General features: G+C 42.6%; 2 protein-coding genes across 2 annotated transcripts in view; one reads left to right on the top strand and one right to left on the bottom strand.

Annotated features, from left to right (window-relative positions):
- Window positions 1–13,614, top strand: part of GHRH (growth hormone releasing hormone) — a 32,751-nt gene that overhangs the window by 3,591 nt on the left and 15,546 nt on the right. The window lies entirely within an intron of this gene.
- MANBAL (mannosidase beta like) lies at window positions 6,710–13,401 on the bottom strand. The gene is made up of 2 exons (XM_079980162.1): window positions 13,140–13,401; window positions 6,710–7,291 (listed from the first exon to the last, which is right to left on the bottom strand). The coding sequence occupies exons 1-2, from the start codon at window positions 13,356–13,358 to the stop codon at window positions 7,184–7,186; spliced, it is 327 nt and encodes a 108-aa protein (XP_079836288.1). The 5' UTR covers window positions 13,359–13,401; the 3' UTR covers window positions 6,710–7,183.

The raw sequence follows: 13,614 nt of genomic DNA on the forward strand, positions 1-13,614 counted from the left end.
TTTGCAACAGGAGCAGGAAATCTAATTTTTTTAAAGAAATTGTATTAAATTAAAGTAATTTAGTTTGATTTGTAACAATTTGGAAAACTAATAAAAATAATTTGGAAAAAAGATAATGATTACATGCTAAAACAGTTACATTGATGATAGTAATAATACTTTGCATTTATATAGCATGGGGTTGAGAAGCGAGTGACCATCTAGAGATTGACTGCAAATTCCATCATCCCCTGTCATTGGCCAAGCTGGCCGGGGTTGATGGGAGATGTAGTCCAATAGCCTCTGATGAGCCAAAGTTTCCCCAACCTGATATAGCACCTGCGTCTAAGTGCTGGAATGACTTTTGTGTGAATGGGATCTTTCCCCCTGAAGTCTACATGCTGTGTCTGGAGGCGGGTTTTAAAAAAAGAAGTGATAGAGGAGGGGGATTTTGAGAAGGGGGGTAGCGTCCCACAGTTTGCCAGAACTTGTGTTTCACCTGTGTAGAAGTCTTGAGGGAGGAGGAACACATTTGGCATGCCAACCTTTCTCTTGTTCCTGCCAGGTTGGGCAAGAAGAGAGGAAGGCTATTTAAGTTGGGCAGAAGTAAAGCCTATAGGTGATGTGAAGGACACATGCCTGTCTCTTGCTGGGGCAAATGCCATGGAAAATGGTTGATTTTCAGTTAGAAAAAGGACAGAGCAACAGCATCAGATTTTCATTCTTGCGATCTCTGGGCCATGTAGCAAAATGCCCAGCATGTCATTCTCAAGTGAGTGAACGAGATCTAGGACAGTTAAGGAGACATGGGCATAATTACTGGAAGGAATAGGAGTGGCGGCTTTCTAAAAAGAGCTTGGCACATATTGTCTCCCTCTGCCCCCAGGGTGCATGTGGCCTGCTGTATTGTCTTTCAGACTGGCTGGTTATGTGAAAGCTCCTATACCATCGACATCCTGTGCATGGGATATTGGACAAGGGTTTAGATAGAAGATTCAGATTCCAGTGGTGCTTCAGATATGCTCTGCAGAAAACTCCATGGACTTAAGACTTGTAAGAGTGGCTAAGGATTTCTGTGAATTCTCAGCATCCTCTACAAATGAGAATCCCCAGAATTATATCGTGAAAGCTGTGTCAATTAAAATAGTATAGGAACCGCAAAGGCTTTAGTGTAGGTGTGTCCATAATGCCAAGAATTAGGTCAGGGATGGGGAACCTGGGGCTGGCTCTTCAGATTTTTTTTGGATTTGAAAGTAGGCTTAAAAGAAAGAGCTTAGCCTTGCCAAATCCCCCTCTTGACACAGCAAGCAAGCTTCAGAAAAAAGCTTCCAATCCTGCAAAGAGCACTCAGCTACTTAGACCCAAGTGCTGTATCAAGGAAGTGGAACTTTTAAACCTCCAGATATTCATAGAATCATAGAGTTGTAGGGTTGGATGGGATTCTGGGGTCATGGACTACATCTCCCATCAGCCCCAGGCAGTGCGGTCAGTAGTCAGGGATGAAGGGGATTACAGTCCAACATTATCTAGAGGAGGTGTGAGGAACCATTAGACCCTCCAGATGTTGCTGAGCCAGACTAAACGTCTTTCCTTCTGCAGTGTTGGATGGCAGGTTGAGAGGAGTTCCCTACCAGGACAGACTTTGCTCGTGTGCTCAAGACATCGATTCCATAAAACATGCTTTGTTGCGCTGTGCAAAATATGAACAAGCCAGGGCTGAACTGATACTACCCTTGCTGGTACCTTTCCCAGGAAAATCAGAGGATCACTATGTCAGGTTCCTATTGGAAGACCGGACAAATGCTAGAAAATTAGCAGTGGCAAAGTTTTTATCGGTGGTTGCAAGAACCAGTGATCCCTATATTCTGAACAAAATGCTTGTTTAACCTGGAGGTAAAATTGTGTATTGCTTTGTAACGATTTGTTGGGTCTCTGGACCATAATAAAGATTGATGTTGTTGTTGTTGCTGAACCACAATTCCCATCAATCCTGGCCATTGACCCTGCTTGCTAGGACTGGCTGGATTGGGAGTTCAGCAACATCTGGAGGGCCAAAGGTTTCCCAGGTCTCATCTAGAGGGCCCTAGGTTCCCTGAACCAGGTATTTTATGTAGAGATTATCACCAGATCTTAGATTTTAGAGATTATTAAATTAAGCAGCCAATTGCTTTTGAGACGTGCACTGCCTTCCTGATTGCTTAGGGCCACACATGTGACCAGACCAGGAATCACCACCCTTGCTCTAGTTTGGTTTTGCTTTCCCTCAGCCATGTTGTCTCCCCAACAACATGATCTGGTTGGGAATACCCAAGGAAGGAGAAATCACAGATGAGGGGTGTGTGTGTGTGTGACACAGAAGCAACAGCCCATGGAAACAGTGGCTGTGAAAAGTGCCACTGATTGAGGGACTATTCCCTCCTGCTCTCTTGAAAACAGGGGTTGCTAACCTGTGGCTTCTCAGATGCTGTTGGACTCAGTCAACATGGCCAATGGTCAAGTATGACTGGAGAGTTGCAGTTGAGCAGCATCTGGAGGCAGTAGGGGCTGGTGTACTGGGGGAAATGGGGCAAGAGGTGGAAATACCTGCCAGCTTCCTCCTCCTCCTTAGTCTCAAAGTTTGCCCATGTACAGCATGGTTGGGAAGAAGATGGGGACAAAACTATAATTCCTTGGCTCTGCCTATCACTCTGGTCTCACCTACAGTTGCCTCTGGCACTGGCTTTCTACCAACCTACCAACCCCTATGGGCACCAGTCCCCAGTGTCTGGAGGGCCACCCCTGCCTTAAAATACACAGGTAAGAGGCTAGGTGCAATTGCACTTTAAAAATTGTTTTCCAGTTTAATGCTGACTATATCCAACAGCAAGTCTTCGAACCTTGCCTCCCTGCATGCAACTCTCCCAAGCTTACCCGAACCTGAGACGACACCTCTGGAAATAAAGAAGTGTGGCCCTTTCAGGTCCCAGGGAAGAGCTGTAGCTCAGTGGTAGAGCATCGACTTTGTATGCAGAAGGTCCCAGGTTCAAGCCCCACTGTCTCCAGGTCGGGCATTGAGAGGACCCTGTCCGACACCCTGGAGAGCTGCTGCCAGTCAATGCCAGTCAGACTATTGAGCTACATAGATCAGTGTTGTGGCTCAGTATAAGACAGCTTCTGTGTTCCAATGTTCCTAAGCGACTCGTTGGGGCTGTGTCCTGGTTTGCTTTCAGAGAGCATCCAGACAGCTGCTCAGAGACCTTGGGAAGGGGTGTGGTATATAAATCAAATGAATGAATGAATGAATGAATGAATGGACACTCCCAATCCCTTGCATCTGAACGTATATATGCCTGCGCCAGCAGGGCAGTCTCATTTCATGTACATTTTCAGCACCGGCATGTTGATTCGAAAGAACCTGCTGAGAGGCAGCTTGAAGCCATCCATTTCTGACACAGAGTCAAGAAGAAATCAAGGCAGGCACCTGTCTGCTTCAAAGCAGCCCAGAGGCGTCTTCCGTTCCTCTTCCACACTGCATCCGAGTGAGTGCATTGGAATGAAAGTAAATGAGGTCTGAATAAGATTAATAGGGATTTAAATGAACTGTGCCCACCAGGATTTTTTTGGTCATGAGCTACTTATTACTGGGCCTCAGGGGATTGTTCCACCAGCGCAGGAGTCCCACAAAGGCACATTGTTAACATAATCACTTTCACTCGAAGGGACAATAAATGTAGCTAGGTCATAATGAAGAGCGGCTGATTTGCAGTGATGTGTTGCAAAGGGAGGGTGGGGAAGGAGGAAAAAGAAGGGGGAAAGCCCACCCCCACCCTACAATATGCAAATATGTTTTCTGTTAACACAACACAACCTACCTGCATTATTACTGAGAGGGAGAAAATGGGAGTCCTGGAGAGAGAATTCGCTGCAGGAATCTGGGGCATTATCCTCTGGGAACCTCCCAAGTAGGCCTGGCGAAAATGAGTTGGAAGGAACGCAGCAGCGCAACTGGGCTCAAGCAGCATTTTAATTATTGCTCCCTCCTCTCGGAGAAGAATCCCCCCATGAGAATGAGTTTAAATTAGGCTGCAATCCCAGACCCACTTACCTGAGAGTGAGCCCCATTGAACTTAATGGGACTTACTTCTGAGCAGGCATGTATAGTCTTAATATTCTTTGCCAAGATGGGAGGACAGGAGTTAGGTGCAACATGAAGATGGTAAATTCCAGCCCTCCAGCGTATTAGTGTTGGGGATTAAACTGAACCTGAGGCTCTTACCCAATACATTTTATGACAGCTCATGTTTAATCATCCCAAGGAACAGCTTTTTTTGCGCCTCTAATTAAAATTTTGTCTTACCATTGGATGGAATTTTTCCCCACTTTGCTGATTTGTACATGACTACATGACCTGGTATGTAGCCCTCCATGCTATTGCCGTGAAGAAAATTAAGGAGAAGGTATTTTTACGAAGATTGCTGTTAACTACACAGGACATTAGCTGACAGAACAATTTTGTTCTGGTCAGGAGTGGTGGTAATGAATGCTGGTGACATAATTTTTAAAAAAGCCTTTTCTTTTTTATACATTTCTACTGCTTGTATCATACATTTTGCAAAGGCCTTTTGCTAAAAGCAATAAATACAGCTGTGTGTGCTTTGTGTGGAGAACTGGATTCAATGGAGCCTGTGAGAACTTTCTATTGTTTCCATTATTAACTGTAAGGAGACAGAACTCCTAAAAAAAGAAAAGAAAGAAAAGCCAATTCTAATTTCTATATAGATTATGCTAATTCTCTCAACTGTCATAGAAACTTCCAAGGGCAATAAAATGAGGAGTCAGTGGGGGAAATCTGCCATTCACCTGAATATTTCTTATCAGTCTTGCAGTATTTAGGCTTCAGGAGTGCTTCTTATTACTAGAACATCAAAAAAAATATGGTATAGTACTTATAGGTTACCAGGCATGGCCAAACTTGGCCCTCCAGTTGTTTTGGGACTACAATTCCCATCATCCCTGACAACTGGTCCTGTTAACTAGGGATGGTGGGAGTTGTAGTCCCGAAACAGCTGGAGGGCCAAGTTTGGCCATGCCTGGGTTATACAAAGAGAGGTGGCTTTAAGGATGCAACATGTGATATGACCTCATTTAATAATGAAGAATGGTAAATCAGGCCACCCACACTTATTATCCAGGAACAGCAACAGTGAGTGTTATTCACATGAAGCTGCTGGACAGGAATACTAAAAATACCAGAAAGCTACTGACCCATAACAGAGACCTGTCTTTTATAGCACCCAGGAAGGAACTTTTGGCAACTTATCTTTATGACACCAGCAGATGATCCATTTCAGTGAGACTAAAATTCTGATATTCATTTGTTACAAGTAGCCTTTAAGCTGCAGAACAGGTAATACTGGAGGTTCTAATATTCACAAAAGCAAAGTGTTTCTGGATAAGTTCAAGCAGGTTGTCACCCAATTCAGAAAAGCCCACACAGAAGAAAACACAGGTAGAAGAAACCAACCTTAATCTCTTTGGATGGGTAGACAACTGAATTCCTAGTAACTCCCTACAGTGGACAAGATGGAAATTGTTGCCTCTTCCCAGAGGGACAATAAATACAGAAGGTTTGTAGCCATCAAGTACATTACTGGCGAGAGAAACAAAATGTGGTCAAAAATATGAGGACAATATCTAACAGGACTCGGATCAACTGAACCGCAGAATGTTCGTACAGTGGAACTTCGGTTCATGAACGTCTCCATTGACAAACAATTCGGAACCTGAATACCGAAAATCCGGAAGCAATTGCTTCCATTTTTGAATGCACCTCGGAAGTCGAACGGCTTCCGCTGCGTGTCTTTCCATTTTTCCCCAATGGATTTTGCTGACCACCCACTGATCCTCGGTTTTCGAACGTTTTGGAAGTCAAACGGTCTTCTGGAAAGGATTACGTTCGAAAACCAAGGTTCCACCGTATGTTAATTTTGCTCTTTCAGGCTTTTCTCAGTGCTGAATCCAGAATGGAATTGACAACCACCCACATGCTCCAAGGTGGTTAGATCAGTCCCCAAAAACTTTGGTTAATACAGGATGCAAATATAATACATGAAATGTCAGCTAAGATAATGACATTTTAAAAAGGATAAAGCAGCCCACTATGTTGGTGTGCTCATAGACAGAGGAGGTGTACAACAGCAAGGAGTATAGGGCATATTTTCTTCCAGAAGCCTGTTCCCCACCTTCCTGCTTCCCCCTCCCCCCATTCTGCAGGTTGTTTGGAGGTCTGAGTCCTTCCACCTAGAGTTTTTTTCCTAGGTTTGCCAAGCACACTGCCCAAGCAGTCAGTGGCTCCATTTTGGCTACACTTGTCATCATAACTCAGTACGGCTATCAAAGGGAGTGACGAAGGCCATGTTACTTAACAGAACTGAAACCTGCATATTAGAGGAAATTTTAGAACTGCCCTACAGTTACCTCTACTGCGAGATTTCACTACTACTCATCATTCGCGGCATATGAGTTATAGTTCCCATTCATTCAGCCCACCTGAACCTAAAAAAGAGAGTGCTCAAATACATCTCAATGCAGGAACGACAGAGGTGACTTACTCATGTAATTAGGCATGAAGAGTAGAGGGAAGACAGTTAAACCTGGCTGAGAACAAATTATCCAAGGGAAGCTATATTCACAGGGAGATAATTAGCAGCATTCTTTTTTTAAAAAAAAAAATGACGTGAAAACAAAACCATTCGGATATAAAATCAGGTATATTAAGCACATCAATGGCATACAAAATAAGAAGCTGTACAGCTGATCCCTTTCATCAATGACACACAAAATGAGCTGTAGTGAATGATCCCTCTGTCTTTTAGAAGTATGGAGAAATGCATTTTGTGGGGCCAAAACCCATTTCATGGGACCTGCATTTCGAATCTTGAGCATCACAAAAGAGATGAACTGCTCCCTCCAGGCCCCAGTAATTGCTAAGATCTTCTATGCTACGTAGGTATGTCCAGTAAACCATACATGTATTTACAACAGATCAGATGAAACAATACTCCTCAAGCCATTTTAGGAAATACTTCCTCTTGACCAGAAACAAGAATATGCATAGCTTTCCCAAAACTGTGTTACATTTAAGTTGTACTTCATCAATGTAGTCTTGAAGAAAGCTCAATGGTCGATAGTAACCCTGTCTTGAAAGTTTCATCATTAAGCTGTTTTACCGCTTCTTCTTGGTTTCTTTCTTGGGTTTCTTGCTCAACGATGCTGTGGCAGCTTTGGGTTTCTTTACCACTTCTGAAGTTTTTGTCTCATAGTTTTCGGTGTCCTATTAAAAGTTTGTTAAGGGAAATAAAGTCAACAGAGATTTTGTTCATAGGGTGACAGCACACTAAAAGCGTTATGAGCCCCTCTTGTGTTATTTACTGGCATATCCCAAGGCTGTCATGGTGGGACAGAAAGTGGGAGAGAGCAGTTTTAAAAAAATCTAATATGCATTCAGTTGCTAAATCACTAGATACTTTACTTTCACATTACTTAAGCAAGAAATTCAAAAAAATGCTTATGTAGACTGATGCTATGCATATTTTCTTGGAAGCAGAATCACATACTGAGCAATTACTTCCAAGAAAGTGTGTGTAGGGTTGCAGGCTTAGAGAATGTAGGGTGGCGACAAGAGGGACTTCTTGGTGGTGATTCCTCAATTTATAGAACACACTCTCTGAACAGGGTCACTTGCCTCCTATTTTACTGTCTGTCAAAACCAGTCAAATATTTTCTTGTTCTCCCAGGTCTTTTAAGATTTTAATGTTGTTTCTACGCCTCTAATTTTAGTCTCTGTTTAATCTGATGACAATTAGTTTTAACCTGTGTTTGGAGTTGTTCATATGATTGTGTTGATGCTCATACCTGTTTTTTCCTCTTGTTGAATGGCTGCATGCTTCTGAATGGTTTGCATTTTGTATGTTTTCATTTTTTATATTGAATTGCATGTCACCTGGAGGATCATCACACGAGGCAACGGAAATATCTAACAAGCAACTACTAAATAGAGCTGTGTATGAAAAAACAACCTTTATTTTCAGAATAGGAGTGCTTGCTCCTAAGCTCTTTAAATTGAGTGAGTAGGAAAAAGAAAGAGCTGAGAAGGGTGAACTGCCAGCAGCCAGCCAAAGATGCAGAAAAAGAGAAAATAAAGACCATGCTAGCAATATGGGTTTTGAGGGAACTGGAGAATGAGATGTCGCAAAAGGATGGAAATGGATGTTGTCCGAGAGAGAGAGAGAGAGATGGGGTGCAGGGAGGCAAAAGCTATGGAAAAAACCAGGCAATCTCTGGTTAAAAGTAGTATCTCAGCTAGGTGGATTTTATTTTTTTGCACATGCCTGTAATACACCAAAGTATCTTTTCTTTGCTATTTTGTCAATACAAGCATAACGGCACATGCCTAAAGGGCTTTCTGTGATAAATACAGGAGGGACAGCTGTGTTAGTTTATTGTAGCAAAAACTGGACTCTAGTCCACAAACACTCATGCCATTATAAATATGTTCATATTTAAGGTGCTGCTGGACTCCATGTTGTTTATGTATAAAAGGATCATTCCTGTATATACTGTACATACAGAGGGCAATAAGACATGTAGATTTGGGCTTGGCAAGTTCTTTGGCATGGTAAGTGTGCATAGATGTCCATCCTTAAAGGTAAAGGTAAAGGTACCCCTGCCCGTACGGGCCAGTCTTGACAGACTCTGGGGTTGTGCGCCCATCTCACTTAAGAGGCCAGGGGCCAACGCTGTCCGGAGACACTTCCGGGTCACGTGGCCAGCGTGACATCGCTGCTCTGGCCAGAGCCAGAGCCAGAGCCGCACACGGAAACGCCGTTTACCTTCCCGCTGGTAAGCGGTCCCTATTTATCTACTTGCACCCGGGGGTGCTTTCGAACTGCTAGGTTGGCAGGCGCTGGGACCGAGCAGCGGGAGCGCACCCCGCCGCAGGGATTCGAACCGCCGACCTTTCGATCGGCAAGCCCTAGGCGCTGAGGCTTTAACCCACAGCGCCACCTGCGTCCCATGTCCATCCTTAGGACTGCTCATTTCTGTAAGTTTCAATGCATAGGAATTTCAAAACTTTAGTAGAAAAAACAAAACCAAAGGTCACCAAAGCAAATAGATGCAAATGAACATTTAAACTGGAAATGCAACTGTAGAGAGTAATTTCAGATTTATTCATCTCAAATTAAAATAAAGAATTGGAAAATTTGTTAACAACACATTTCGCCCATTGATCTTGCTGTTGACTGGGAGAGACGATCGCAGAAAACATTTCTGCTATGGGAACCGACATCTCATCCTCTTGTTAAGAAAAGAAGAAAAAAGAATAGAGAAGAATCTCACAAAAGCATGGGAACAGAGCCAGGCTCCTGGAAGAAACCACACACAGACTGCTTCCCCTCATTAACCAAGCTTTGGTTTAAATATGTTTTAGGCTTCTAGAGCGTCTCAAAATCCATATGTGCCAACTGGAAAAGGCCATAGAAAAATGGCAGAGAGATCTGTGTTAGCTTCCAGTTTCTAGGAAAGTGGTCCAAACGAGACAGGGGGAGGAGAACAGCTTGATAGAATCTTTATCATCAATGAGTTTGGCTTGAATCTTTCTCAAGTTACAGAGCTATTGCAATTCACACTCACGAGGCATTCCAAGAAGGGAGACTTGGCTTGTTTCCTAAGGGATGTGATTCACCCACAGGAAGCTGGCCAAAAGAGTTCAACACTCTAGGGAAATGGGGAAGGAGGCATGTATTATTCAGGGGCTCCAGGTTCATTGCAGCTGCAAGAAGATGACTGCTGCCTTCTAATCTTCAATCCAAAGAGTATTTTCAAAAGCTGATTCCCCTACATGTATGGAGGTTGCCTGGAATAGGAAGCAGACTGGAGTAGGCAGAGTTGGGTGTCCTAAATAAGGAACATCCAGGCCTGCCTATTAGCTTATTGTTCAGAATCAATATAATTTGAATCAGAAATAAATACAACAGTGTATTGCAGAGGGTTCTATGTCTGGTTTCCCCCATAATGTACACTGCAATACAACCCTCATTCAAGTGATCCAATTATTCAATTCTCCAGCCATTTTAGGGAGGTAAAACTCATTTATTAAATAATTTACTAACCATACTTAGGGAAAGCATTGAAAACAATTGCGCAGTAATACCATTTTTTGGAAATAATTAGGAAAACCCATTCAGCACATGCAATGCTCTGGGCACTTCTCCTAAGACTGCACCCCATTGAATGAAGTAGGATTTAGTTCCAACAAACACATGGCAAACTCTCAACAAGGAACCATAGCCAACCCTGGTCTATAATGAATGCGCTTTATCAATCTTTCTTTTTCTTTATTAAATTTATACGATGCCTTTCCTCCCAAAGGAATCCACCTTCAGCTTTACAAACATGTTCAATGCATGTGTCAGTCATCAGGCGGTGCTGAGATTTTGCAGAATGTAAACTTCTAAACTGTCCAAAGTGAAGAGTTTCCTCCCACAAAAGCAAGACAGAACATGAGAGTCCTCTACATAAGCCATTTAAGAAGCACAAAGGGCTGCAGATCAACATTTGGCTCCATAGTGGCTAACCAGAGGCCAATGGGAAGCCCACAAGCTGGCCATTAGCACAACAGCACCCACTTGTGTTCCCCAGAAAATGGTATTCAAAAGTGTACTGCCTCTGATACTGGAGATAATGACTGTTGTGATACTATACTTTAAAGGCAATGGAGACCATCACTCTCAGGTTTCTGATCACTGTCCAGTACAGAATACTCAACAGGATGGTCCATTTTATCTGCTCTAGAATCATAGAACTGCAGAGTTAGAAGGGACCGTGTCCTGAGGTACTGGGTAATCATCAATATGCAACTGGCCCATACAGGGATCGAACCTGCAACCTTGGCGTTATCAGCACGACGCTCTAACCAACTCAGCTACCCACTGCATCTAGAGGATGTAAAAGCTGGTGATCCTCAAGGCTTCCTTGTGCACCACATTAGCTCTGTTAGATGCTCCAAGAATCCCAGCTTTTGTTCTCAAATCATTCCAGCCTGCACAGTTTTAGAGATTAGTTAGAATGCTTGATGGCAAAAGTGTCCTTTTTCATCCTAAAATGTATAGTATAGGAAAAAACTGCTGAATCCTTTCAGGTCAACTCACAGATTTCTCCCAGTCCCTGAACATTTTGTGATGCAGACCTACAGGAGCATGTATGAATCAGTCAGGTGTTCTGCTGATGCAGCAATATATACAGGTAGCTAAACTGCAGGTGCATCATTTGGGTGTGCATGGGGCAGGGCTGGATGATGGGGAAAAAGAGGTGATTCCTGTGTGATAGCTGTGGGGCTCGGGGCACATATTTCAATCACTTTGTAGACACTTTTCTTGCCATTTTATATGTTGTTTTGCTGTGAGGAATACTCTCTAGGCCAAAGACAGGATAAATGTGGGCTGATGCGTCTGTTAAGTACTGGAAAGTTTATTTTTAGGCTACCTACAGAAGATGAAACAGCTCCCATCCAAGCCCTCCCCCCAAAAAACAATCCAAATGCTGCCACACATATGGTCTGACATATTACCCCCTCCCCCAAAGTAATACTATATCTACATTTATAAAACACCAGATGAAAGGCAGAAAAGATGAGTCATGTCAAAGGGACACCAGGGAAAAGGATGACCATCAGCAGACTGGAAAAAGAGGCCTAAACTTCTGTTTTGGGCAAAGGTTGCCAATGGTTACAAATGCAGCTGTAAGCGTCACCAGGCCTGCAAAATTAAGTCCAGGCTGGTTAGAAAAACTATATTCAAAGCCAGAATCTTCCATTTGCAGTTTTATCTATTAATTGAGTAGATCAGAGAATGATCAAGTAGTCACCTGTTGGAGCTGCTGCTGGGTATTGCTCAGCTAGAACTTACCCACGATACAGCCTTCTTGGTGGTGATTCCCTGTTTGTAGAATTCCTTTCCTGGTGAAGTGTCTCTCTCTCTCCCATATTAACATTCAGGAGGAATTTTAAAATGTTCCTATTTACCTAGGCATTTGGTGGCTGAAAGATACTGTTCCCAGCAACCTTGAAATTATCAGATGTGAGGGTATGTGGTTGTTTTAAAATGTTTTTAGATGGTCTTAATGTTTTATACCTTTTTAAAAAAATTAATTGTACTGTTTTATTACTTTGCTGCTTGCTGCCCTGAGATCCTTTGGAAGAAAGTACAGCATAGAAATTTAGTAAATAATAATAACTCTCCAGAATACCATCAACACCAGCTGTGCATTGGGTAATCATCAACCAACTCAGCCAGGAATTTGTATCAATCTCCAATCTAACCATACATCTTGTGAGCCTTATTATTGTTAGATTAAACTAGTCTTTCAATAACCTTAATTTTTTTTAAAAAAAACCTAAAGAAAAGACAAGAGGCAAAAGGTAGCCATTTTCAACTATTCGAAGGGATGTCACAAATTTGATGGAGAAAATTCATTTTCTATTGCTCCAGAGGGTGGGAACAGAATCAGTGGCTTCAAATGAAAAGGAAATTGGATTTAAACTAAATGCTAGTCTGATTTGAGATGCTTGAGTGAGACAATGAGCCTCAGAAGTTATTGACAATCCTTAATTGGATATTTTTAATCAGAGACTGGATGGACAAAGAACAGGAGGGAATCTCAAAGGCCATTACTCCTACTCCTTGAAAGAAGAAAATATGTTGCTATAGCATCCCCAATAGGTGGACCTCCATCCTCTGCTTAAAAAAAATACCTTCCAAGGTAGTCTGTTTCAGTTGAAGAGCTCATGCCATCAGGAAGTTTTTCTTAATGCTAAGCAGAAATCCCGGATCTTGTAATTTTAAGTTTTTTGGTGATCTCCTTTCCTCTGGAGCAACATAAAAACAAATTTGCTCTACCATCTTATGCAATACCCTTTCCAATATCTGAAGATGGCTTTCCAATCCCCTTTTAAACACACCCAACTCCTTCAACCTTTCCACATGGCGTAACCTCCAGGGCCCTCACCATCTTTGTCACCCCCCTCTTCTGGACACCTTCCAGTTTGTCAATATCTTTCTTAAATTACCAGTTTGCAGAACGAGCAATTTCACTTTTTCGCTCTGCAGATAAGAACGCCTTACCATTTTGTGTGTCTTTGGAATGGGAAGGATAATGGCCAGTACGCAGATGAGTTGGAAAATGGCACCAAAGAAGAGGCCATAGTGCAGGATGTTCTCCATGAACGTAGGCTCTGGGATTTCAGGGGGTGAGAAGTCTAGCTCAGCAGCCATTGCACAAGTCCACAAGTCCACCTTCAACAATTTCCGTTCTGCTTTTGCAATGAAAAGAACAAACGTCATTTATTAATTGCTATTTATTGTCTGTAAGTGGCTTTGAGATTCATTTGAATGAAAAGCGGCACAGAAATACAATTAATCTGGGAAGTTACTTCCCCTCTTTCAGCCTCTGTGAAAGAACCAAACTAATTGCTAGTTATTCTGTGGACAGGGAAAGCGGCACTTTAAAGGCAGTTAGGAAAGAGAAAGAGGTAGGGATGGAAATAAATTATTATTAATAATAATATAGGTCAGTGGGTTAGAATAATAATAATAATAA

This window comes from Podarcis cretensis, assembly GCF_951804945.1.
Source record: "Podarcis cretensis genome assembly, chromosome: 6".
NCBI classification, from domain to species: Eukaryota; Metazoa; Chordata; class Lepidosauria; order Squamata; family Lacertidae; genus Podarcis; species Podarcis cretensis.

What these genes read in the sequence shown, in the direction of transcription:
- MANBAL (XM_079980162.1), bottom strand. Translation starts at nt 13,358, where the DNA reads ATGACGTTTGTTCTTTTCATTGCAAAAGCAGAACGGAAATTGTTGAAG. An exon ending in TTCCAAAGACACACAAAATG is followed by an intron (nt 7,292 to 13,139) that starts GTAAGGCGTTCT and finishes AACTTTTAATAG; the next exon opens with GACACCGAAAACTATGAGAC.